The sequence below is a fragment of the Prionailurus viverrinus genome, chromosome D1 (assembly GCF_022837055.1).
Source record: "Prionailurus viverrinus isolate Anna chromosome D1, UM_Priviv_1.0, whole genome shotgun sequence".
Classification (NCBI taxonomy): domain Eukaryota; kingdom Metazoa; phylum Chordata; class Mammalia; order Carnivora; family Felidae; genus Prionailurus; species Prionailurus viverrinus.
This window is the reverse complement of record NC_062570.1, coordinates 108,279,277-108,305,195: the sequence shown is the minus strand read 5'-3', so window position 1 is coordinate 108,305,195 and position 25,919 is coordinate 108,279,277. Positions and strand designations below refer to the sequence as shown.

The following is a 25,919-nucleotide window of genomic DNA, read 5'->3' as shown; positions in this document are numbered from 1 at the left end:
CCCCCCCAACTCTGACCGTTCCTTCCCTCATAGGGCTTTCTTTGCTGTGGGAATTTGCACATGCCCTCAGGATGCCTCGTCAGCTACGTGTTGTTTTACAAACCTGCAGCAATGGTGATGGTGATGGTGATGGAGACAATGGTGATGGTGATGGAGACGACAGCTAGAACTCACTGAGGGCCTTGCACCCGCCTGCGTCTGCGGCCTGCTCCCCACAGGCCTCTTCATTCACATGCGTGGTCATGTGGTCGGTACTTCAGCTGGCATTTATTAAGCAGCTACTCGGCACCAGTCTCCGAGGCTACAGGAAACAAAAAGTCAGTGGCTGCTGCGGCCAGGGGTTCGCAAGTTGGGCCGGGGAATAGCCAGGCATTGGTGATGGGGACTCTAAGAGTGGTCACGTCACGGGAGCCACTGGGTGGGGGGAAAGGACCAAGCAGCAGGTGTCCCGGAGGTCTTAAGAGAAAGTGGGGGCAGGATCCAGGCTAGGCAAGGAGCATACCGGCGGCCGGCCGGGGCCTCTCTGGAAACGGCCCTGGGGCAGTGAAGAGAAACGAGCTGGTCAGAGGCAGCTGGGTGGGCCTTGCTCTGGAGCTGGGATATGATCTCCTGGAGCTGCCAGAGGCTCTGTAGAGGCAGATGGAAGTGGACACCCTTCCACCCACCCACCCTAAGCCAGCACTCTGAGCCTGGGGCCTGACAGCCCCCAAGAGGGCCAGGGTTTCTGGAACACCTGCCATGCTGGGGTGGGGTCAGGGGCCAGGCAGGATGAGTGAATCATGGACTTTGCCCTCCAGGAGTCTGGAGCCCGGGGTGTTAAGAGCATGGAGCTCTCAGCCCTGAAGGGATAAGATAAGAGGGAGCAGGGAGAGGCCCAGGGGCCCAAGGTGTGGTGGGTGGGGGGAGCAGTGGGAGGTAGTGAGGGGAGGTAGTGGGAGGGACATCTGAGCCCAGCTCGGTAAAGATGGTGGCCCAGGGATCCGGAGCCGATGGGGCAGCAAAAAAGCCCCACTGGATGGGGCGCCTGGGTGGCACAGTCGGTTAAGCGTCCGACTTCAGCCAGGTCACGATCTCGCGGTCCGGGAGTTCGAGCCCCGCGTCACGCTCTGGGCTGATGGCTCAGAGCCTGGAGCCTGTTTCCGATTCTGTGTCTCCCTCTCTCTCTGCCCCTCCCCCGTTCATGCTCTGTCTCTCTCTGTCCCCAAAATAAATAAACGTTGAAAAAAAAAAAAAAAAGCCCCACTGGGATAAGAGTCATAGGGGCCAGAGAGGGTGGCTGGATGCTTGCCAGCTGCCTGGTCCTCGAGAGAGAAGGTTCAACTACTCTCACTTTAGCAAGATGCTCCCCCCTCTGTGAGCCCCAAGTCCTCATCTCCCAACAGGTCCATGATAGTCGCTTCGCAAGGTCGTTGAGTTGATCCCAGGTGACCGATGCATGCCAGGGCCCGGCACACAGAAAGGGCTCCTATCGTTGAGCAATTTGAACTTTATTCTTAGGTCTCTGTTTCCAATTTCGAAAAGCTTATCTTTTAGCAGCAGAAGGCTTTTAATTCAAATGCGAATGTCTCCAGAACGGCCAAGCAGGAGACAGCCAAGCAGGAGAGAGGCTGTTGTGGCGACCTCCGCCAGGTCCTGCCCCCACACGGTCGCCTTCCTCCACGGCCACCACAGCTGGGCAGGCAAGTCCGGGCTGTGCTGTAGGGAGAGAGGAGAGAACAGGCCAGTGGAGGGGAGGCGGTTCGGGGGTTCTCGTCCTGGAGAGGCTCTGACACAGACTGGGGCCCGGAGCCCTCGGCCCCTCTTGGCCACATGGGACATTGGTGGTGCTTCCTTGGGGTGCAAGACGAAGGCTTAGGATCTGTTTGGACATCCACCGAGCACACGGGGCTGGGTGCCGGGAGCTGAGCTCACAGGTGGTGGGGAGGATGGAAACACCAGGGTGGGGTGGGGGGGGGGGGAGTACAGTTCTCTGGGGAAGCGCAGGTTGCTGGGGGTGCCCAGGCGGGCACAGGGGATCAAGTGGGATTCAGGAAGGCTTCCTGTAGGCAGCCAATGCTTGGACAGAGCTTGGAACAGTTAGTAAGGGTGAATCTGGCACAAAAAAAGCAGGGAAAAGTGTTCCAGGCAGAGGGAAAAGCATGGGTAAAGCACTCAGGCATGCCACAAGCGGTCAGTATAGGCAGGGATCTAAAGCAGGGCAGGCTCACGGGAGGGGACATGGAAAGGTAGGAATGAAACAGGAAGGAGTTGGACCTGAGGGCTGCCCTGGGGTAGCAAGTCTTCCCTGCCCTCTGGACACCCCTCGCCCCATCCCTTCCCCTCCCTCCACTGCAGGTCCCGGTGGCTGACATTGAGGCGAACATACCTGTGACCTATGGAATTGGCAGCCAGAGGGGAGATGAGAACACTGGCTGTCAATTCATAGGTCAGAGCCCTGTGCACTCGGTCTCGGCAGCCTGCCGACAGCCCACTGCCCTTTGCCATCCTGGGCCTGGGAGCGCAGCCGTGGAGGTCCCTGCTGGCGTGCTCTTCCGCCTCCGTGGGTACTGGTCCCCATCCCCGATAACAGCAGCCCCACTGGAACCAGTGGGCACTTCCACATGGAGTTGCTGTTACAGAGGGTGGGAACCAACTGGAGGCCTGGACCCTGCCTGTCTGGTGTCTCCCCCTTGGGCAGAAGTCCGGGGAGGACCCGTGCCCACCCATGTGGGCCTCTTGGGTCCTCATGGCCCCAGGTCCGTGGTCTCTTTATTGAGGCTCCTTATCATCCGGGGCCCACACCTGGAGTCTGATGCCAGCCCTTCTTTCCTGGGCGAAGTCCTGTCTCAGCCCCAGCTCTGCTCATAAAGCCGGGAGTGGCCCCGATTTATAGCTCCTGGGCAGCCTTTGCCCGCCCTGACACCCCACACCCTCTGTCCCCAAGTTCCTTGTTTCCTCCTTTCTTTCCCAACCAGAGCCGGGCCCCAGTTCCAGGTTGGGCCACCGTGGCCTCCACCCTCTGCCCTTTGCCCACCCTTCCTGCCACAGCCACAGGGCAGAGGGACAGTGAGGGATAGCTGGACATCTGTCGGTCTCCAGGGATCTCTGACCGTCCAGATTCCCGAGGATGGCCCCAGATGAGAAGCTGGAGGCAAGACTGAGAGGGGCAGGGGTGAAGTGGGGGCGGGGGACACAGAAGGTGGGAGAAGCAGATGCAGAGCCGGAGAGAACTGGAAAGGAACGGAGCAAATAGGGACAGAGGAAGGCGACGGGGAGAAACAGGGAACTTGAGAAGGTGCGATGTGCAAACCTGCCGGCAGAATGCTAAGCACAGGGCTGTCAGCGACCACCATCTGCAAGAGCACTTAGCGCCTCAGTGGCCTGAGCGCCTGCAGGGGTCTGGCAGTTGGGTGACCTTGAGCGTGTGGCCTCATCTCCTGCTGGTTCCTCCTCACTTGCAAATCAGGGCTTGTGAGACCTGTCCCGCACGCCAGCCTTGACTGCTGGAAGCCACCGTCCCTTCAACCCTTGGGTCCCACCTTGCTGTGAAGATCCGAAGGAGCTTCTGCCCGCGGTCCTGGAGCCAGCCCAGGACTCCCAGGGGAGCAGACTTTTCTCCTGCAAAGTGTGTTCGCGCCAAACCTCCCACCCCCCAGATCCAGACAGGATCTGGCCCCAGAGGCTTCAGTGACAGGATCCAAGGCCAGTCCTACCCACCTAGGGGACATTTTGGAGAAGAAGGGGGATCTGGGACTCTGAGCCTTGAGAGTGGACTTGGACCGTTTCTCCCTTTCCTGACACTGGAGATGCCCAGAGAGGCAAAGGAGGCTGCCCGAGTTCACGGAGCGGGGCCTCTGTCCTGCCTGGCAACCTCTCCGAAGCAGCCTCCACCCTCTTGGGATGCAGTCAAGGTGGGATGGGAGGTCCCTGGGCAGGAGTCCTTTGCCTGGAAAGACAGGCCTGTGAATGAAGACACCATAGCAGGTGACATCTCCCATCACCAAAGCTTAGAAGGCCCTCCCAAAGATGCCCAGGCCAGACCAAGTGCCAGGCTTAGTGGAGGCAGCGATGCCACTGCCCAGTCAGGGGTCGGGCTCCCTCATCTCACAGGTGGAACCTGAGGCCCCAGGGCTGGAAAGGACTGGCTCAGGTCACCCAGCAGCTGCTTAGGCCCTTCCCTTCCTTCCTCAGAGGGGCTGGGAACCCTGCAAAAAGGTAGCTGGGCTCAGGAGCGCCCTGGGGCAGAGGGGCTGTAGGGGTCTGACCGCCTGGACCGGCTCTTACCTCGGTGCCTGGCTGGCCCTCGGGGCACAAGGAGGAAGTGGGGACGCCCTGGGCCCAGTGCCTTTTGAGCCGTTGGCCCAGCCCCTGGCGGTGGTTAATGATTACTCTGCTGCTTGTCAATACTGATCACAAGTGTGGTTCGAAGGGCATGAAACCCTGGACTGTGCCCAGGTGGGGTGGGGCACTTCTAGGAAGCATCAGGCTGGGCCCCCATCTGTCCCTTCTGGTGGCATCAGACCCCAGCCACCCACAGCCTGTCTTCCTTCACTCCCTGCCCCCTCAAGTGACCATGGGCAGCCGAGACCCCTGGGATCCACCAGGACAAAACTTCTGCCCTGTTCATTTGGTGCCCAGACACAAAGGGGACAGCAAGGGCACAGAGGGGACTGGGGTTGGGGGGAGAACCTTTGCTCACCAAAGAGAAGTCTGCAGATGACCCTAGCAAGGTGAGGGTTCTCTAAGTCTGTGCCTCTTAGTCTGAGCCTCAGTTTCCCCACAGACCCACCTGCCTGGGGGAGCAAGGTGGGGTGGGGCATAAGAGTAGCCCCTTCTTGTTCTGAAACAAGGCGTGTGTGTGCACGCATGCATGTGTGGTGGTGGGGACAGTGGGCATTTTCCCTTCCCTATGTAGGGAAACGCCTGTCAGGACCCCTGCTGGCCAGTGCTACCCCCCAGTGTCCTTCCCTGTCTAGTGCCCTGGAGCTGGGACCCCAGGGCAGAGGCTCCAGTCACCTGAACAGCCTTTTGCTAGGGACGCAGGAGCGGCCTCCAGAGGGCCCAGCCTTCCAGGTAGGGCCTTGACTGACCCTCCTGGTCCCCAGGCAGGGATTACCAGGAGGCACCTGAGGCTCAGAGACCAAGGGCGTAGCCTCAGGCCACATGCTCAGGGTCTGCATCTCCCGGGGGCACCCCACAGCCCTACCCTTTGCAGGCCAGTGTCCTCCCAGCTGTCCCCTAATACCTGGCCCCAGGTAAGGCTGGATCCTGGGCTCTTGCAGGGATAGAGCCAAGAAACACGGTCGGGTGAGGCGGGCTCCAAGCCCTCCTCCTGCCCCCTCCGCTCCTGCCACAGCAGAAGTGGGGCCGAGTGGCGAGGAGCCCAGGGCGGAGGCAGGGCAGGCAGGGGAAGGGGTGCAGGGGTGGGCAGGAAGCTGGGGGCCAGTTTGAACCTGCTGGGCAGGTGTGGTGACCCCTGGTGGTGACATGGGAGGTGCTGGGTACAGAGGTGGGGATCTGAGTGAGAGCCAAGGTCAAGGCTGAGGCTGGGGCAGCGCAGGTACACGGGACAAGGGGGCTGGCGGTGGGCAGTTTATTCCACTTCATGCAGACACTGACCCACGCGCTCAAGGAGCTTAAAAATACATTGAACCACACAGGGTCTGTTCCCCACCTCCCCCCAGACATAGAAAGATACTTGGCTGAGTGGGGCTGGGGTCTGAGGGTCCAAATGCCTCCTATTCTGGGACAAGGCGGCAGTGTGGGCCCAGGTAGTAGCGGAGGCAGCGTCCTTTCTCCCCAGAGGAAAAGTGCAGAGACAGGGCCGAGGCCCCAGGCAGGGAGGCCTCATTCTCACAGCGATTGGCAGGGTGGGCCAGGCAGGGTCCTTCCAGGCCCTTCCCCCGAAGGCCCGCCCAGCTGTGGGCCGAAGATCTGGGGAGGCGCAGGGACCAAGATGCCACTGGGGCTGGCTGTGCGAGGTGGGCAGCAGTGCCCCTGGGTCCAGGGCGCCTGGCGCTCAGTCCTGGCCTTCATCCGAACGCCACTTGAGAGCGTGGTCCTTATGTGCGTCGGGAAGGATCTGGTTTCGCATCCCCCCGAGCAGGCTGGACGTGGCTTCCGTGGCTAGAATGAGGGGCTTCACCACAGTTGGGGGCAGCTGGCGGATCACGCCCCCCACGGCGCCCGTCAGCCCCTTCTGCTCGTGGCCCCGGGATGCCACATCACAGATGGTCTGAGCCGTGTCCAGGATGCCCTGTGGAAGTGGGAGGTCAGCGCAGGGGTTTGGGTGGGGAGGTGGCTGTGGGGCTGGGAGGGGGGACGGGGCCTCATCACCTCTCGAACTGTGTCATAGGCCTTGGCCACACCCTCCCGGAGGTCGGCGGGCTGGTGGCCCTTTCGTAGCCTCCTGACGGAGCGCTTGTCCTGCAGGGAGCGGGGGATGGGTGCCGCAGGGGACAGGATGTCATACACCGTCTCAGCTGTGGCCTAGAGGAACACGGAGGGCACCGGATGAGGACACCTGGCCGGGGCACACACGTCCAGCCCCGAGGCCCCCGAGCCAGCCCCAGAGGACCGTGCCAGACCCTTGGCCAGCCCAGGGAGCCGCCGCACTCTTGTCTCCCTCCATAGCTGTGCTTTATGGTGCTGCTCCTGGGGCCCTGCTGATGCTTCCATGACTCAAGTCAAGGGGCTTCAGGTGGGCACATGCCTCCTGAGGGGATTCGCCCAACGTCCTCTGGACCCCAAGCCCTCCTCGTGTGGACCACATCTGTGTGCCCTTGCCCCATTTGTGAGGTGCCACACAGGCAGCTTTCTTGAGACTGAGTGCACCGTCTCCCCTACCCTGCACCTTGCCCTGCCCTGTCCGCTGCAGAGGCAGCTCTGGCAGAACACTGGCTTCCCCCCCTGCTCACCCCCACCGAGTCCCCTCTACCTTCCGAAGCTGGCTCCTCTGTTCCTTTTGCCCCCTCACTTCTCACCCAGTCTCTTCACCTGTGCCTCTGGGGCCTCTCTGGGACCTGCTAATCCTTCCTTCCAGCCTCCTCACTAGAGATCTTGCCCCCTGCCTGCAGGGGGCTGGGCTTGCAGATCCCAGAAAGCACTGAGCTCCCCCACAAGGGCGTGTCCGTCCTAGTCCCTCTACCAGAGTTCACGGCACTGACCTACAGCTGCTCACAGGACAATGCCCTGGTGTCCCTGGGATCTGTCTGGGCCTAGCAAAATGCAGGGCCTGAATGAGTGAGGGCCGGTCTGGGCCTCAGATTTTCCGTCTGTAAACAGAGTCACACCCCCTGCCCTCCTGTTCAAGAGGTGGCCACGAACAGACACCAGTGGGCTGTAGAGCCTGGAGGGCACTCACCCTCCAGCATGGGAGTTGTGTGGGCCCCAAGTTGGTCACTGGGCCTCTCTCATCCATGACTGTGTCTCATGAGACCACACACCCAAGACTATCCTCAGTAGAAATCTGGGGATGGGTCAGGTGCTGTGGAGCACCCTCCCTGCCCTACTTGGCCTGGAACCATGTGCCCACTCACCTGGATAGCCTGCACCAGCCGGTTGCTGAGTTCCAGGGCGGCGGAAGCCGTGGAGGAGCCAAAAGAGGCAGCCCCCCGCTGCAGCCCCCGCATGAGGCGCCCATCCTTTCTGTACTGCTCGATGGGCAGCCAGAGCAGGTCCCGGAACCCTTGGACTGCAGGGACAGGGTTGTCAGAGAAGCTCAGGGCTGCGCTGCCCACACAAGCCCTGACTTCAGACCTCCTCTACCTATCCCTGAGGCAGCTTCTAGGCTGCCCAAGAGTAAGAGCAGTTTCCAGAGCCCCGATAGTCAGCCACTCACAGAGCTGGACAACTGAGTGCATGGGGCCTACGCCCCCCAGCAGGCCAGGAAGCTGGTTCTTGCGGATGTCCTGCAGCCACTCGTTGAGAGCATAGCCTAGCACCTTGTCCACACCCAGGAGCCTGGGAAGGGGAGAGGAGAGGAGAGGTAGAGCCACACATTGAGGGGTCATGGGACCAGGAACTGAGGTACCCCAATGCTCTCCATAGCACCCCCCGGAGGATTGTGGAGGATGATGGTCCCCATTATACAGAGTGAAACTGAAGGCCCAGAGGGGTGATGAGTTGGCCAAGGCCACACAACCAGTCAGAAACAGAGCAGAGGGAAGCTAGAGGACCTTGGAGAGAGGCTAGCGGTGCTGCAGGGCAAGGAGGGCTCACCCGTGTCGGCAACAAAGCCGCTTCAGCTTCAGCTCAGAGCAGTTGAGCTGGGCCAGGCCAATGAGGAGGCCAGCGAAAGTGCCCTGGGGACGGAGAAGGGATTGGGGTTTACGCGATTGAGCACAGGGGCCTGCCCAGCCCACGACAGCCTCTGAAGGCCGACTCAGCAGCTGATGTCACCTGGATGCAAGCCCTGGCCCCCGAGGCCACACCTGGGCAGAACGGGGACGAGAGGGATGGGCCCACACAGCCAGCCTGCCTGACAGCCCCACTTACCACCTGGTCCATGGTGACGTGCTTGCCATGGTAATCTAACCAGATAGGCACCTCGGACGTGAAGCGGAACTCCCTGGGTGGGGAACGGGGAGAGGGGCCTTTGGTCACTGACCCGGCCCTCTGCGGCCTGGGCTGGGACCCCCCAGCCTGCAGCCCCACCTGAAGTAGATAGGCTGCTGCTCGGCAGAGGAGCGGTGTCCACTGCCTGTGGTCTCCCGGGAGCCAGGCGTCTCTGTGTCCTCAGCCTGGCCTTCCTGGAGGCTGCTGGGCTGGACTCGGGTCTCAGGGTGAGCTAGGGTGGGGGGCACAGATTGGGGATGGGCCTGGGGATGGCCGGGAGGTGGGAGGCCCGGACCCTCCCCTCCCAGCTTAGCCTCTCACCCTCAGTGGACGTCTCCACCGAAACCATAGGATTGATGCCAGCCGCCAGGCTGGTGAAGAAGTCCTTGAGGAAGAGCAGGGCATCCTGCAGGGGAAGGTGCAGGTCAGGCGCCCAGGCCCGGAGGCAGCGGGGCTCACCTCCAGCTCTACCCCCATCTGACCTCCTCACCTGGTCCACGTTGAGCCGCAGGGGCATCAGCGAGACACGGAGACAGCACTCGGGCCCACCCAGGTTGGTCGTGGGGGCCACGTGCAGCGCTTTGATGGTGAGCTGGGGGCAGAGGGCAAGCTCTGGGTGCCCGTGGGGCCTCAGGTCCCTGCCCCCACCCCGTGCCCAGCTGGCCTCGCATCGGCGCATGCTGTCGCCGCAGCTGAGCCCGCCCGAGCCCCAGCATTCTCCCAAACAGGCCGGCGCGGGCGTGCGCACACAGCTCTGCCCAGCGTGGACGGCGGGGGTGGCCTGTACCATGTTGGAGTGGGCGCGACGTGGCATCCGCTCACTCGTGTGCAGGTACAGGAACTTGTTGATCTGGGAGGAGGCGAGCCGGTCTCGGACCTCAAGCTCCTGAACAATGAACACCTGGCGGGACAGTGGCCGCTCCTCTAGCTCCTGGCCGGGGGCCGCGGGGCCGGGGGCCGGCTCCGCTGGGTACACCTCGTGCTGGAAGCTTACCTGAGGGGTGGGTGGAGGCCTGAGCCACGCAGGCAGGGCCCCTGTCTCTCAGCCACCCTTCTTGCCCCCAGCACCCCCCTCAGCCCCCCACCTCGCTGCCTCCCTGTCGCTGTCCCACAGGCATTTCAAACTCCTCTTAACATACTGAACTCCTCCCCTGAATGTACTTGCTCCCGTTCCCTTCCTGTCGCCTAAGTGTCACCTGTCTGTCACCAAGTCCCCACACTGCGCCCCCACCTCTCCGTCACCAAGGCCATCAGGCTTGCTTCCTTAGAACATCTCTCCAGTCCCTCCGCACTTGTGTCCTGTCCACCGCCTCCAGCTCATCTTGGAACTGCTGTCCCCTCTCCCCTGGACAGCCCCTCCTGGTGGTGCCCCCACCCCCTTCTCCACACGACAGGGCTCTTCATAAAGCACACGCCTGCTCACCTTGCGCCCTGGCCTCGCCCTCCAAAGCCTGCCCTCCACCCTTGCTCCCGATGTGCCAGCCCCGCGACAGCCCCGTGTGCTCACTCAATGGGCGGCACCTCTACCTGCACAATCTCTCAGGTTAGCCTGGCCACCCACCCAACTTGTTCTTCCCCAGCAAAATTTCTCCAGAATCTGACCATCATCATGGGCTCTACAGCGGCCACCCCGTGCAGCCATTGTGTCCTGCTGAGGGCGCCTTACTCTAGTAAACACCCAAGCCGTCCCATGGTCTGTGGGGCCTGCGAGCCTGGTTGCCAGCTGGACGCACGGCCTCCACCGCCCTCCTCCCTGCCCGGCCGCAGCCTGCTGGCCTCCTTGCCGCTCTGGACACACCAGGGAGGCTCCTGGCTGGCAGCCTTCGTGCCGTGCTCTCTGCCTGAAAACCTCTTCCTGCTCCCTTCTTCAGGGCTTCGCGCAAACTGCACCTTCTCGAGAACATGGCTGGCCCCCATCCCCAGCGCTCCCCGTGCCCCTCCCTGGTTCACCTTCCCCAAACGTTCACCACGTTCCACACCATACAGATCCGTGGCTCCGTTCACTACCACACAAGTGACAGGAAGGGAGGGGTGCTGTCTGCTTTGCCTGTCGCGACACCCAACATCTAGAACGGCACGTAGTGTGCAGCACGGCAGCCGCTCTGTGACTCGGTGCGTGACGGGGGACCCTGAGGTAAGTTGCCACGAAGGGCTGGCTGAGGGGCAGGGACGGGATAGCCTGCCCTGTCCCCCACCCCGGCGGCTTTCTGCACTCTGCCCCCAGCTCACCTTGCTGAGCTGGATCTCCATGAGGACATGGTGCTGCCTCCCACTGCCCCCCTGCGTCCGCCAAGAGTTCTGGGGCCGGTTGGGGCCAGAGCAGCGAGAAGGGGAGCCCCTGGAGCTCATGAAGCCGCCTCTTGCCCTGGAAAGACGGAGAGGGGACAAATGGACTCAGGGGAACCCCTTCCCTTGCCCCTTCCCCTGAATGGGCCCTTCAGCCAGGGACGGGAGACACTCTCCAGCTCAGCCCTGGGAGGTGGGTGCAGGGCAAGGAAGGAAGAACGGAGGCCACCGAGGCAAGGATCCTGCTCAAGGTTATCAGTGGCTGAAGGTCAGAGCTGAACCCCAGCCCGGGCCCCATCTCCTAAGTGGGTGGGCCCCATGGCCATAGCTGCCACCTACACCCATCCTTCTCACCTGTGGCCAGGGTGGGGGCCAAAGTCTCGGCCTCCATAGAGGTGCCAGACGAGGGAGACCTCACGTAGCACCACACGGCTGCTGGGCACAGGGAAGTGGGCAGGTGCCCGGAGCAGGTCTGTGCTGCCCAGCGGCCGTGAGAAGTACCCGTCCTGCACGATGATGGGGCCCGGATGCAGCTGTGTCACCACGGGCTCCCCATCTCGGGGCTACAGGGAGAAGGCCAAGTGAACACGTGTGCACAGATGCTTTCCTTAGTCCAGACCACCCTCTCGCGATTTCGTCCCCATCCTCACATTTCCCTCCCTGTTTTGGACAAAAGATGACTCCCCTGGGCCACCATCCCCAGAAGCTGTGTCAGAGTGCTCTTTCCCGGGTGGGGGCTAAGTGCCCCTTGTTCATGCCAGGCCTGTCTCTCTGGGCCCTGGGTCTTGCTTACACATGACATTCACATTGGCTCCTGGGGGCCAGCAGATCCGTACCTTTGCAGCCAAATGGTTTTCCACCCCCTTCTTGCTAATCGCCCTCCCTCTTCTTGATGTCCTATGTCCCATCCCTCTGTCCTGGATGCCATTCTTTCTTCCTCGGGAAAAATCCTTCAGAGCCCAGAGCCAGAGACCACCACCACCCCACCGCCCCCAGCCCTGCCACAGACCCAGCCTCCCCGGGAGCTCTACAAGCACGCTGAAGGGAGCCACTCTCTCCCACCAGTTCCTGGCCCTGCCCAGCCTTCCCCACCAACACACCGGGATGCCCAGACCAGGAGCGTCAAGGATGCAGAACTCGTCACTGTCCAGAGTGTCTCCATCTCCCTCCTCTTCCTTTGCATCTTCTTTGGCCTCTGAGCAGGACCCCAAGCTGCCAGTAGGGGTCACAACAGGGGGCGAGTGGGGCTGGGCCCCACTCCGCTCCCCGGGGAACAGGTAGACTGACACGGGTGAGGCCTGAGGGAGGGGGCCACCTGTGGAGAGAGAGTCCAGTTTGGGGGGTGCGATGCCTGATTTGGGCGCCTGATTGCGTCCCCCGGCCCCAAAGCACTCCCATCCCACCTGAAGGCTGGGTCAGCTCCCGCAGGCTGCGCTCGGTGTCCAAGAGGGCGTCGGCCAGGTCCCGCTGGTTGATCAGGGCTGTCTCCACTGGGGGGCAGGAGGGCAGGGAGGCAGGGCTCTCGGAGAGCTGGGCCAGGCAGGGGAGGAGGGATGAATGAATGACAGGAAGGAGGTACGCCTGCTCCTCCGAAGCCAGCACCCCACCCCGAGGGGGCCACGGCAGGGGCAGGGGCAGGGGCCTGGCAGAGTTCTAGTGGCCTGCAGGGCCAGGCCTCACCTGTACCTTCTGGCCGGCGATCTCCGTGGGGCTGGGGGGCCGGGGAGGGGGGTGTAGGTCGCCCTCATTCATTACGTACTGGAGCAGGTTCACCAGCAGGGCGCAGGAGTCCGCGCAGCTGTGCACGTGCACCACGTTGTTGGAGCAGCGCAGTTCGAACAGCGGCTGGCTCTGGGGGCGGGGCGCCGTCAGCCCAGGCTCCACACCCCACCTGCCCAGGGTCCATCCCTCCATACAGCCTGCTGCCCGGCAACCCCACTGAGCAAACTGAGCCTGAGACTAAAAGGGGCTTCGCTCGGGGCCACCCAAGGCAGCAGGGGTGCTCCCGGCTTGCCAACGTTCCCGTGTCCGTCCTCAATCCCTCGCCTCAAGCCGGGGAGGTGGGGCCAATTATCTCCATTTTACAGATGAGGGAATGGGGCCCCACAAACGCCGTCTGACTCTCAAAGCCCTTTTTTTGCTCTGGCTACAGCTGCCTTCTGGTGGTGGGGTTCCCAATTTGAGACATGCACGGTGGGCCTGGCCCTTTCTGGGAGGGCCAATAAACAGAGCCCGGCACCGAAGGGCAGGCAGTGACCATAACCCCAGCCCAGGCCCAGGTAGCAGAAGGGAAGAGACGGCCACAAGGGAAACGGTGATCGGCCTTTGCGACTGCTCTGGCTCCGGGCCACCCCGGGCAACACTCACCAGTTTGCCCTCGGTGCTCCCCTTCCAGGTTTTAATCACAAGCTCCAAGAGGTCGACATCCAAGACACAGACGTAATCTGAAGCAGAAAGTAAGAGAAGTTCCAGTTGCTTCTTCACACCCAGCTCCTGGCCCACCCCCACAGGGGAGAACGTGGGGCTCATCCGAGTGCAGCCCTGGCGTGCATGCTAAGGGCCCAGCTAGCAGCGAGGTGAGGACATCTGGCTGCTCTGGGTGTGGCCGGGGGCTGGGGTCCCTCAGTGGGGAGGGAGCCCCGTCCAGGCCCTGCCCACCTCGCTGCAGATCCGGGGTCTCCACCTCACACTTGTCGGACAGGTATAAGGCCGAGTCATCGAGGATGAACCTGGTGGGGAACAGGGCTGAGAAGGGCCCAGGAGCCGCTGCAGACTGCAGCTCCATGGGAGCCACAGGGGTGGGGCTCCTAGAGATGGGCAAGGGGGCACCCACAGGGGGTCCCAAGCCCACAAGAAGCCAGCGCTGGGTCCTCTTCGGCCTCAGTGTTCTTGTCTGTACCATGGGGAGACTGGGCCTGTCTCCTGAGCCGAAGGCCCGAAATAACACAAGCTTGCTTAGGTCACATGGCACTTAGGGCTCTCCAAGTACTTCCTGCACCTCCCCCTCACCTCACAGTGGCCCCAGGAGGGACGTGTCCTGCGTCCCCCCCCCCCCGACATTCATTGTTCTTTCAAAATATGTTCTTATTTTATTCTTATTTGCGTAGGCTCCATACCCAGTGTGGAGCCTGATGCAGGACTTGAATTCCTGACCCTGAGATGAAGACCTGAGCTGAGATCAAGAGTCAGATGCTTAACCAACTGAGCCACCCAGGTGCCCCAAAATAAGTTATTTTAATGGCAACATAGCACAACCTCCTTTGAGACATCTCAAAACGTGGAAAGAAAAAAGAAATGATCTCTATTCACATTCCCTGATCCCAAATTCTGAGAAAAGCGCCTATACATTTCTTTCATCCTTTCTGTGAAGCCACAGACACGGACACACATAACCCCTCATAAGCCTTGACGTAGGTTTTTTCAGTCCATGCTGCATTAAGGGATTTTCCATATTTTTCAAGGTCATTCTTTGACTTAATAGCTGGCTAACCCATGTTTACTGACTCAGGTTATAATCTGGGGGTATTTAGATTATTTCTAGGTTTCAACTGTTTTATTTCTTTATTGTGAAGTAGGCTTCACACCCAGCATGGAGCCTAATGCAAGGCTTGAACTCACAACCCTGAGATCGATACCTGAGCTGATATCAAGAGTAGGATGCTTCACCGACTAAGCCACCCAGGTGCCCCTGAACTGTTTTGAGCTATACTCCAGAGACATCACATTCCACCTGTTTTTCTTATAGATCCTTAGGACAACCACCTAAGTGAGACTGTCAAGTTAGAGAGCACAAATGCTTTTAAGGCTCTGATTCAGAGGTTCAATTGTCCTTCGGGAAGGCGGAACCAATTCTCATTCCCGAGGGAGGGATCATCACCCTAATGTACAGAAAGGCTCAAAGACCGGCCCGAGGACACACAGCAGAAAGGCAGGACCCAGGGGAGTAGCAGCTGCAGCCCAGTTTGGAGTGGGATGGAAAGTGAGCTGGGTGGGGGTGGCACATACCTGAGTAGGAAGGTGGAGGTGTCCATGATGATGTTGCTGGAGAGCGTGAAGGTCTCAGCGGTGACAAGGACGCGCACAGGGAGGTAGAGGGGCCTGGGGGTCACACGTGGGCTAGAGTAGGCTCCTGACACATGAGAGCCTGCGCCCCCGCCCCTGGCTCTTGGCCCACCCAGCCTGGGTACCTGTAGTCCACGGCGCAGGAGAACAGGTGAGTGTGTAGGACAGTAATGACCGTTGGGGGCAGGTAACCCAGCACTGGGTCATCAAGCACATCTAAGAACTCCAACAGCTTTGGGGACCAGGACAGGAGTTGTGAGGACAAGGGGCCTCTTCCTTCCTCTAAGCAACCCCCACCCCCACCACCCCAGCACGGCTCCCCACCTGCTGCCCGTCACCTGTCAGCTGCCACCATACCCCTTGCCCAGGGGCTTCGCCTGGAAGTCAGCTCTGGCCCAGCCCAGACCCCTCACACTGGCCTCCCCGCTGGTCCAGAGACCTGCCTGCCTGTACCACTCTCACTCACCTGGGAGTGCCAACTCTGCTCCGGTAAGGCCATGAAGTGGCGCAGGGTGGCTCTGTGGAGCCTCAGTGTTACCAGGAACTCCTGGAGGTGGGGCACAGTCAGCATGGTGGGGCCCAGCCCGCCAGGCACCAGAGAGGCAGTGGTCCCAGCCAAGCGGGTGGACCGGGAGCGGGCACTATTGTACCTTGACGTTCTTGTGGGGGTCCAGGTGGATGCGCACAGCAGTGGACAGCATGTGGGGGCCCCGGCCCTGGCCCGTGTGGCCCGAGGCTCCCCGCTCGGTCACGCCTTCCTCTGACGGGTAGATGGCTGGGGCCAGCTGGGCCGGAGGAGCAAAGCTGGGCGGCTCCAGGCGACTGGGCAGCAGGCGGTCAGCCACAGCCGCTGGGGAGGCACCCGGTGAGCCCCCTGCCAAGCTGGCTGGCCGTCCCCTCCACCCGGGGCCCAGTCCCTCCTGAAAGCCCCCTCCCCTCATACCTCGGTGATAGAGCTTCGCCTTCTTGGCTTCCAGGCAGAAGTAGCCGAGTCCTGGCTGGCCTCGGTACTGGGAGACACTGAAGATGGTGCCTTGCTCCACATCCAACACCAGTTCCCCGTGTGAGGTCTCTAGCCTCCTCCCAACCTCATCCTGCAGACAAAGCACGTGGCTTGGCCCCACCAGGGCACTCAGTAGCCCCTAGGCCCTTGGCAGGGGAGGGGGGCCCTGGAGCCCCAGCCCGCCTAGGACCAGCCCCAGCTCTACCCAGATTCTGCTAAAGGTCTGGAGCAACACTTGCCTGTTTTGCCAGAAGGGGAGTCATCCCTGCCCTCCCCGCCATCCAGCACGAGACAGCACCCATCTGGACCCCTAACGTGGCACCTTGCATACAACCGGCGCTAATGGGGTGTGATGGGATAGGTGGGTCATGGGTGGGTGCTGCTAGCTGGATGGGCCACTCTCGGCCCCACTGGGGGCTTTTTCCCCCAGATTCCCCAACTGCTCAGACAGGTCTTGCTCTCCTGCCAGTGGTGGGTGGGGAGCTCTGGAGTCAGGGGGGGTCACCTCCCCAGGGCTGCCCTCACCTTGGTCTCACAAAGGGCTGTGATCCGACCTTTCAGCACCGTCACCAGTGTAGAGAAGGTACTCTGGGAGCGAGGACCTGGGGACTCAGGGGCAGGGGGCTGGGGGGCACCTGATGCCCCTACTGAGAAGAAGTGGGCATCCTCCTCATCCGAGTCAGAGTCTGGGGTGAAATCAAAGAGCCAAGTGGGAAGGAGACCTGGGAGGGCTGCCCCAGCCCTACCCAGCTCTGGGGACCTTGGGATCCGTGCCAGGGCATCCCTCCTACCCAGCTTGAAGGCCGATTTGCACATCTTGAAGTTGGCGTGCCAGCAGCCTGAGGGGCCGGGGAAGCCAGGGGGATGAGCAGTGGGGTCAGGGGTGGGAAGCAGGTCCGCAGGCTCCCACATGAGTAGGTCGTTGTTGATCCTGAGACAAGTGGACGGACAGCAGCAGTGAGGGTGGCCCAGCCCGGCCCCTCCCCATACTCCCCCTACTCGCCTGAGTCACCACCTGTTATAGAGGCTCTCATAGGCCTCCTTGCTGGGCAGGAAGATATGGGCACTGGGCAGGACCACTTCAAGGCTGCAGCGTGATAGTGCCAGGGCCCGGCTCTGGAAGGTTTTCATCTCCTCGGGGTCTCCGGGAATCACCATCTAGTCAGGGGAGTGGGGAAAGGCATCTGAGAGATGTCAGGGTCTGCCGCTGGCTCGGGAATCAGACTCTGGTCTGCACGCCGACTTCCTATCATTCATTCATTCTCATGCACTGATGGGAGCCCTTCTCTGCTGGGAGGTAGGACAGCCATCTCGGGAGAAGCGCTGGCAGCATGCCAAATCTGCTTGGAGGGCCTCATGTATGTTAACTCCTTTATCCTCATGATAGGCCTACGACACAGGTCATTGCACCCACTTTCAAGATAAGGAAACTCATCTGAGTATAAGTCTCTAAGAGATTAGACCAGTTCTAAGATGACAAAGCTAGAGTGGCAGAGCCTGGATTCAAACCCACTTTATCAAACCCAGAGACTAGGCCCTTAACTGTCTCTCACTCAAATCTCATCACCTTCAGAGAAAAGGATCCCGAGGTCCCTGCCGAGAGACAAGGTCCTGATCTCCCCAGCGAAGGACCTGCCCCCACCAGTGTCCCCACCCTTAGGCCCCATGAGCTGGGGTGCTTCGGACTCCCCACTGATCAAAGACGATGGAAGCGATGCCACTCTTGCCGGTGCTGGGTCACGTCACCTGGTGCCCTAAGTGATCCTGTCCTCCCGGCCCACAGCCACCAAGTGGCTCCCTTGGGTTTGGGGCCTCACCTCCTCTGTCTCGTACATGGTCCTCTTGGAGGAAAACGGCGAGGGCTCAGGTTCCCGCAGCTCACATGGACTCTCAGCCGACAGCTCCAGCTCCTCTCCCTTCTCGGGGGTCACCTCCCACTGTGCACTGCTGAGCTGGGGGTTCAGGGTCACCACCACCCTGCCAGGGCACAGGCCTGTCACCGGGCTGCAAGTCTCCCTCAGCCCCTGGTCCCCGCCCCCTCCAGCTTCCTGCTGCCCTCAGGAGCAAAGCACTCCTCTCCTGTCTGCCCTTTGAGCCCCCACTTACTGGGGCAGGAAGTATTTGTGCCCAGGGCTCTTGGGATCCAGGGCTTTGGAGACCCGCAGGCAGGGGATGGGTGGCTTCTCTCCGTCTTCGTAGGTGCCTGCGAGGATGAAGAGGAGGGGTTGTCATTGCTGCCTTTCCCCATTTCTTCCCCAATGTCAGGTGGGGTTAGTGGGGGCCCGGAGCCTCCATCGTGGTGCCTGCGCCCTCCCTCACGCCCATGGCCGGCAGCAGTCCAGTGATGAAGGGTCCACTCTGCACACTCTCAGAGGAGCCTGAAGACAGGTAATGCTGGCATCTCACAGAGCTGGTGAGACCTTGGGCCCCAGTCCGTCCCAACTGTGTCTCAGTCCCTTCCATAGCCCTGGGCCCCCCTCTCCCAGAGGCCTGAGGCCCTGCACTGGGTATTGTCCTCTGGGGGCTCTCACCATGAAGGTCGGAGCAGGTAAGTTCCAGGCGGGTGGGGACGGGCGGACCAGGACCACTGCTCAACTCTGACCGGAACTGGGGCTCACTCAGCTCCAGCCGCAGCTGCTCAGCCCGCACAGCTCGGCCTGCCCAGGGGTCCCGCTCGGGCCGCAGGTCAGCAATGGGGAAGCGCAGCCGCAGCGTGGCCTGGGGTGCTGACAACCGCACCACTGTCTGCTGCTCGGCAGCTGGTGGGGGTTCCGTCTGCGGGACGAGGGGGGTGATCAGAGCTGCCAGAGGCCCCAGCACTATGGCTGTGAGCTAGAGGGTCCGTGCCAGCCCCCTGCCCCAGCTGGGTATCTTACCAGGAGGCCAGCAGGTGGTTCGGGAGGGGGTATGGTGGCCAGGCGCAGCAGGGCAGCAAGCCGGTCCAGGGCCCCCAGCTCCACATCTGCCTGGAAGTCAGCTAGGTCCAGGGCCAGTTCTGAGTGGCAATGGCAGGCGGCTGGGCGCCGGAGTCGGCTCTGAGGGTGAAGGTGTTCAGGTCAGCGAGGGCTGTGGGGTAGGTGAGGGCAGGATGGGAAGGGACCCCCTTGAGCAAAAACAAAACGCAGAGGCCGCCTGGCTGGTGTGGAGAAAAGCTTGCACAGGGGACAAAGCTAGGAAGGGAGAGGGAGACCCTCACCACATTGCCTGACAAAGAGGACCATGTTTGTTTAATATAAGCCATCCAATATTCAAAACGGGCAGGGGTTGCCAAGATGAGCCAGGGAAGGGGCAACCAGGCCAAAGGATACATGTGTAGGGCCCAGACGTCGTCTTCAAGGGCTCCCAGATGGGGAGGTGTGCTCTAGCTGGAGCACAGGCAAGGGGGCTGGAGGGTGGGAGCAGGCAGCCACCAGGGGAGGCCAGGGGATGGGGTGGGGTCAAGGTACCACGGAAACAGCCAAGGGCCCTTAGGCACGGGTTGGGGGGGTTACCTTGGACACACGGCGTAGAGTCTGCGTATGACGCAGGTGGGCACAGGGCCGAGCTGAGGCCTGGGAACCCAGGCTGCCGGGGAAGCTCAGGATCTGGAATGGGACACAGGAGGCAAGAGTCAGGCGGGGCCTCCAGATCCACCTGAACCTGCGGGCCCTCCCACATCCTCACTCGCTCTCGGCCCTCACCTCCGTGTACTCAGGCTCGAAAGCGCCCCTGGGCCACAGACACTCCAGCACCTCGAGCTGCCCAAAGTGCACCTGTGTGCTGGTAGTCCGCCGGCCCCTGCCTGTCCGCAGCTCCCAGGACAGCTGCACAGCTGTACCCGTTAGCCTGCGAGGAAGAAGCTGGGCATCAGAGGTTGGGCTCGGGGGGCTCGGGGAGTCTCTCCTTGGGCCCCTGCCTCAGGCTTGTACCGGACGTGGCTACAGGGACAGGCCCTCTGGAAGCGCGGTCGGAGATGGTGGAAGTCACGGGAGCCGAAGGGCCCATCCTTGGTGGCATCAAACTCCGAAAAAAAGTGGGTATTGAGGTCAGGTGGTCCAGAAGATGGGGCAGATGTCTGAAGCAAGGTCAGGGTCATGCCCCCCAGGGTCATCTTTAGCAGCGAGTCAGGGCGCAGGGTGTCCGGGAGGGGTGTGGGGGCCGTCTTGCCTGAGAGGAGAGAGGTTTTACCAGGGACTTCCCAGAGCTCACGGGCACCCCAGGTAAAGTGATGGTCAGATGCTGGGCCAGGGGCTGGGAGAAGCCCTGGCCCAGATGGACTATGACTCTGGCATGGGGCCTGGCCGGGCAGGGGCGACACAGAGCCTCATCATGCCAGAAACTGAGCCCAAGCTCAATTCAACCCTCTCAAGGAGCTGGAAGGACTAGAGGTGGCAAGGCACTCAGTCCAGCGCCTGACACACATGATCTCTCGACAAACACCGGTCAATACGTATAGCTCGGCAAGGTTAGATCTTATTACACCCTTTCTATGGAAGGGGAAACGGAGTCTCCAAGAATTTAAATGCTTTGCCCAAGATCACTGACTCTGACACCTAGCCCTCTATCTATTGTGTCACCAGCCTCCCGACCATCCCCAGGGAACCAAGTCACCCACGCGGACGGCTAAGCATCAGTGGAGGCCTCCTGCACCCACGTGACATCACAGGAGCACTGAGGCCTCTTCCAGCTGTTCTTGCCCCAGGAGCACTCACCAGTTGGGTGGGCATGAGCAGACAGCCGGCGGGGGGCCATGTCGCTGTGCACAGAAGATCCTAGGTCTACATCGGAGAGGGAGAGCTCGGAGAGGGCTGAGGCCACACTGCTTGTGAGGCCCGCCATGGAGAAGAAGAGGTCTGTGGGCCAGGACAGGGGAGGTTAGGGAAAGCCATACTTGGTCCCTATTCCTGCACCCATGCTCACTGCCCAGACAAATGCCAAGTGTGACCCCACACCCACCAGTGTTGTCCAGGTTGACAAGAGGGCTGGCAAGGGGTTCTGGGCTGAGGGGTTCAGCCACAGCCCCTGCCCGAAGCTGCTCATTCAGGTCCTGCTCAATCAGCCACAGGTCTTCGGCACCTAGCGGGCGGCTCTTGTTCAGCTTGTCCACCAGGCCCTCGGGGTCTAAGGAGGAGGACAGTTGTTTCTGTCAGCCTGGCCTGGCTGGCCCCTCCCCAGGCATCCATTCCCCTGGAGCGCCCAGAGGCCTCACCTGCAAGGCTCATGGCACTGAACAGTTCTTGAAGCCGCTGGAGCTGCCGAGGGGTCAGGAGCAGGTGCAGGGAGCCCAGCTGTCCAGACACCTCCAGCTGGGGCCAGAAGGGGCCAGAGGAGACAACCATGGAGCCTACATCTGCCACCTAGGCCCTCTGAGAGCCACCACTCACCTGCCCTCACCCAGAGGACGTAGGATGTCAGTTGCCAGGCTAAGCTGTCACCAGCTAGTTCTGGAACCCCGGCCACAACTTGACCACTGAGCCTGTTTCTCTAATTGCTAAGAAGGCAGTAACTTCCCCCACTCAATGACCCTGCTTTGCACTGCTGAGGCGTATTCTGAAATGGAGCACATTCCATCCTCCACAGGGGCTTGGGACCCACCTTGGGGCCTGGGAAGGCCTCATTCTGCTTCAATTTCATTGTCAACTCCATATACCCTGAGCAGCTGCCAATCTGCAAGGGGGGTTTTGGGGGTTCCTCCTGGAGGCAAGAGGATACAGGAGGGAACGGGTTGAACATACGAGGTCAGAGATGGTCAGAAGGAATGGGGGGACGGTCAGTGGGGGCAGATGGGAGAGAAGACAGGGATTAGAAGGAGAAAGAAACTGTGGGGATCAGAGTCAGCCCACCTGTGGGGGGAGCTCCTCGAAGTGTAGGCGGACCCCCGCCAGCTGCAACAGCTTGTGCAGGAAGGCAGGGGGCTGGTGCACGTCCACTGGGGGGGCCTGGCTTGGGTCCCGCACTGCCTCGTCACAGTACTCCAGTCTGGGGAGTGGAGGATGAGCCCTTGCCCCAGCCACCTCAGGCTGGCGCCCCTCTCTGAACACAGCACTTTGTTCTAGGGGTCTGGGGTCAGAGTCTGGACAGCAGAGCTTCCCCACCAGAGCCAGGCCATCCTGGACCTCCATGGCCAGCCCTTCTTCCTCAGACCCTGGTGTGTTAACCTGCTCCTTAGGGCCCCAGCCACTCTGGGCCTGTATCACCCTGGCCGTCGGGCCCCATTCCAGGCTCACGATATGGTCCTCCCACCACCACAGCCACCACCAGGACCACCCAAAATTCGCCCTGCTACCTCTCAGGAGCCCAGGCTGGGGTTCGGGGCAGGGGCACCGCCAAGGCCATGCGGCAGCCCCTCACTCCCCCTCCTCTTCGCACCAGACCACCCCGCTTGGCATGCCCCTACCTCTGCACGTGGACTTCCACCGCCACGCCATGCTCCCCATCACCTGGTGAGTGTTCCACCCTCACCACAGTGTCCAGGAAGGTCACCTTGATCCTTCGTAGCACTGAGGGGCGGAAAGGGGTCTCAGGCCAGGTAGAGCCGCAAGGGAGCAGGCAGAGTTTCCCCACTGGGGCGGCAGAGTGGCCATCCCACTGTCTAGGGCCCCTGTTTTGTGGGCTACAGGGGGGCAGGGAGCAGGGTGGCCATGGGAGGCCTACTTACCAGTCTCAATGGTCTGGGCAAACATTTCCAGTCCCTCCAGGGGCTGTGGTGGCTCAGAGGGCTCGGGCAGCCCATCCCGAAGGCACTCCTGAGCCAGCTGTAGGCTCGTGGTCATGCATGAGGCCCAGCTCTGTGAGTCAGCAGCCCCTGGCCCTGTGAGTAGGCAGAGGGTCTCAGAAGAGGTGCCCAGGCCTACTCCTACCACTTGCTCCCCAGCCCCCTGCCCCTAGCCTTGCCCAACCCTCACCTGGGCCCCGGCGGGGCTGCAGAGTGAGCTGGAGTCCTGACACACGCACGGTGCAGTGGTCGGTGAGCAGCGCAGCCCAAGGCACGGCCACCTCGATAGAGCCCACAAAGCCTTCCACCAGCTCCAAGGGTGATTCTATGGACTCCAGCACTTCGTTCACAGACTGGGAGCAGGGAAGGGACAGATCCGGCTCAGGGAAACCTCCAAATGTGGCGGTCTCCCTGGCTGCAGCACTCCTGGTGGGCTGCTGTGACCTTCGAGAGCTCCCTGGCTCTCCCTGCCCCCTCCCTACCCCCCACCCACTGCCCCTGTGCTACCTACAAACTTCTACTATTGCTCTAGCTGATCCCTACTCTTGGCCCATCCTTTAAACGTGGTCCATCCTTTAAACCAGAGGAGGGGGAGCTGAAGGATGAGAAGGAGGAAGCCAGGCAGAGGGGATGGAAGGTGGTATGTTCCAGGCACGGGAACAGCACGTGCAAAGGCACAGCGGAGTGCAGCAGCACCCACGTTCTCTCTGGATCAGTGTGGAGTTCAAGGGGAGTGTACACGAGAGGCTGGCAGAGGGCCGAGCTGAGCCGGAGGGGACCCCTGCCCAACTTCAAACATTTGGTGTAGCTGTACCTCTCTGAGGTATGAGGCTGAGAACCCCTGGTTACAAATGGGGAAACAGCACCGTTGCCAGTCTGGGAGCTTCTTGAAGGCAGGAACTCACCTGCCTGCTTCACGTGACCCCAGGGAGTGTGTGGTACCACCCAGAGAGGATCCCAGTAACGCTTGTTGGATCCGTGAGTAAACAAACACATGGCAGAACTAGAAGACTCATAGAGGTCAAGTTGAAATTCCTTACCCAGAGATCCATAGATGGGAAACTGAAGCCTAGAGAGAAGGGCCTAGTTTAACCACTCAGTGTGGGGTGAGGACTGTGACTGAAGTCTCTCTCCTCACCCCATCCCAGGATCCCCAGGCACTCAGCTTCTTCTGGGGTCTTCAAGGCAGGAGCGGCAGGCAGAGCAGCTTGGAGGAGGGGCTGGCTATGGGGAAAGCACCTGCTTTCCAAGGGACAACTCCTGAGGCCAGCCCAGAAAGCATCCTAGCTAGGAGCCATTTCAATCTCCACCAAGAGGGCAGGGCAGGGCTGGGCAGGGTGGGAGTGTTTTCTGGGACTGGAAGTAGGAAGAGGCAGCCTAGAGGTCTTGGCCATTTCTTTCAGGCCAGCCTAAGAGGCTGAAGTCAGAGGTCAGAAAAGGCCTCCTCCACTAGGATTCACAGGCAAGAAGCTATCGGGAAGTGTCCCCAGCTCTGGGCTCAGGAGTTTCCCCTTACCTTACATTTGCCCAGGGAGGCCTGCCTACCCCTAAAGCTCAGCTCTTCCTGCCCCACATTGCATTTAGGCCAGGCACTCTGTCGGCCCAGCCAGAAAACTGAGAAGCCCCTGACCCATGCCCACCCCTGCGGCTCTGGACTGGAGGGCTGACCCAGTGCCAGCCCTGGGCTGATGCCTCTAATTGGTGGCTTCTTTGCAACTTCCCAGTTCAGCTGAGTTGTGAGTCACCGCCTCTCACCGCCCCCAGCCTCAGGCCTCTGACCCAGACCTTCTTCCTCCCGCCTCCCCAGCATCTCCCTTGGCCTCCTCCCGGCTTGAAGCCAAACCTCTCCATTTTTCCTCAGGGACTCTCTGGCAGGTGGGGACGGATGCTAACTCCCAAGCCCCTCCCCAAACGCTACTGGGTCCATCCCACTCTCCCCAAAGCAGGAAGTAGGCAGGGGCGGCAGTCGCCAGTCACACGAGGTGTTGATCAACACCGGCGCTGACGCGGTTGTTGACATCCACGTCCGGAGGCGGGAACCCCACCCACTTGGCCCAGGATCTTAGGGTCAGGAGGTCAGAGCACCTTTCCCACAGGTGCTCTCGGCAGGACTCCGGACCCCTACCAGCTTTCCCTGACCAGCTGCAAGGCCCCAACTCTCTCACTGCCCTGGCCCGGTCCTATTAGAGCCCCCTAGTTCCTCCGCTCCTTCCTCACCTTCTCCTTAGCCCCTGAGAACCACGCTTCCCAACTCAGGCCCCAAACTCGATGTGCTTATTCTGGCATTCTTCAGACAAGTGACATCCCCCTCCCCAGCCTCAGTTTCTCCTACTGTGGAGGCAGGGACCCAGTCCTACCCAGCTTCTGGCCCTGGAAGCGATCAGTCGCCTGGAAAGGGCCTGACTCCCATGGCCTCTCCACGCCGTATGCCCGGTCCCCAGCCCACCCTTCAGTCAGAATCCTTAGGTCGTTGCGGCGCCCCCCGCCCCCTTTCGCGAGCTCGGGCCTGGTTCCTCACCCAGATCTCCAAGTGGATATCCCGCAGGGCAACGCTGCCCTTGTACAAATCGAGGCTGAGCTGGTCCAGGCTGAGGTGCTCCTGGAAGAAGTGACCCAAGTAGTGGTGCAGCAAGTAGCGGCATACCCGCTCTTTTACACAGTTCGACCATGGCCACAGCCATCGTGACATCTCGGAGACCGTCGGGCCCGGGCCGCCTGCGCTCGCCACCCGCCGGCGATGCCTGTCGGGCTTCGCTGTTCACTAGAGCCCCCGGCTCTCCCCGCCGCTTCTCTCAGCGCCAGGCCGCGCCCCCCGGACCCTCAGCCACGCCCCCCACGCTCAATGCCATTCGCCGTTGTAAAGGGCGAGGCTTGCTGATTGGCCGCGGGGGGTGGAGTCTTCGAGCACGAAAAAGGGACTGGGCTCTCCGCACGACACAGGGCTCCTAATCCTGATTTACGCTTGCGTAAAAATTCTCGGTGGGAGGACCTTTAACCTCCCTTCTACGGGCTCTGGGAAGGCTGTTGCAGGAGGTACCAGCCCCGCAGAGGAATGCGCATGTGCCGACTCTTCCAAGTACTTGAGGTAGTTAGGCAGGATTTAAAGGGACAGTGTCCCATCAAACTTAAGCTTCCCAGAGGAATAAAGTCTGTGTGAGAGCCCCAGCGCGCGTCATAGAAACAATTAAGTGAGTAAGCATTTGCATTTTACAAAACGCTTCACCATCTTTTATCTCATTCAACCCTCATGACCTTCTTAGGTGGAGATTTGAAAGATAAGAAAACCATTTTACAGATAAGAAAACCGATTTATAGTCCATCACCGAGGAAGTCCCCCCC

At 61.1% G+C, this 25,919-nt stretch overlaps 1 protein-coding gene across 2 annotated transcripts; it reads right to left on the bottom strand.

Annotated features, from left to right (window-relative positions):
* Positions 1 to 5,558: 5,558 nt before the first annotated feature.
* Positions 5,559 to 25,364, bottom strand: ATG2A (autophagy related 2A). Of its 2 annotated transcripts, none has more exons than XM_047879306.1 (41): positions 25,099 to 25,364; positions 22,771 to 22,933; positions 22,524 to 22,676; positions 22,263 to 22,365; positions 21,709 to 21,844; positions 21,461 to 21,559; positions 21,075 to 21,171; positions 20,822 to 20,986; positions 20,578 to 20,718; positions 19,795 to 20,032; positions 19,567 to 19,711; positions 19,378 to 19,470; positions 18,763 to 18,921; positions 18,418 to 18,661; positions 17,993 to 18,089; positions 17,704 to 17,863; positions 16,902 to 17,044; positions 16,678 to 16,817; positions 16,412 to 16,572; positions 15,827 to 15,977; positions 15,534 to 15,733; positions 15,350 to 15,430; positions 15,009 to 15,115; positions 14,827 to 14,919; positions 13,480 to 13,550; positions 13,189 to 13,265; positions 12,502 to 12,672; positions 12,225 to 12,351; positions 11,922 to 12,136; positions 11,176 to 11,384; positions 10,765 to 10,900; positions 9,323 to 9,529; positions 9,026 to 9,127; positions 8,857 to 8,941; positions 8,635 to 8,767; positions 8,476 to 8,548; positions 8,200 to 8,282; positions 7,820 to 7,941; positions 7,518 to 7,672; positions 6,316 to 6,468; positions 5,559 to 6,235 (listed from the first exon to the last, which is right to left on the bottom strand). In XM_047879306.1, the coding sequence occupies exons 1-41, from the start codon at positions 25,267 to 25,269 to the stop codon at positions 5,999 to 6,001; spliced, it is 5,796 nt and encodes a 1,931-aa protein (XP_047735262.1). In that variant the 5' UTR covers positions 25,270 to 25,364; the 3' UTR covers positions 5,559 to 5,998. The 2 variants fall into 2 exon arrangements, with proteins under 2 accessions (XP_047735262.1, XP_047735263.1); XM_047879307.1 differs by having other exon boundaries at positions 12,508 to 12,672.
* Between the last annotated feature and the right edge of the window lie 555 nt (positions 25,365 to 25,919).

What these genes read in the sequence shown, in the direction of transcription:
- ATG2A (XM_047879306.1), bottom strand. Translation starts at nt 25,269, where the DNA reads ATGTCACGATGGCTGTGGCCATGGTCGAACTGTGTAAAAGAGCGGGTA. An exon ending in CACAAATACTTCCTGCCCCA is followed by an intron (nt 17,864 to 17,992) that starts GTAAGTGGGGGC and finishes GTGCCCTGGCAG; the next exon opens with GGTGGTGGTGACCCTGAACC. An exon ending in TCGCCGGCCAGAAGGTACAG is followed by an intron (nt 12,352 to 12,501) that starts GTGAGGCCTGGC and finishes TGCCTGGCCCAG; the next exon opens with CTCTCCGAGAGCCCTGCCTC.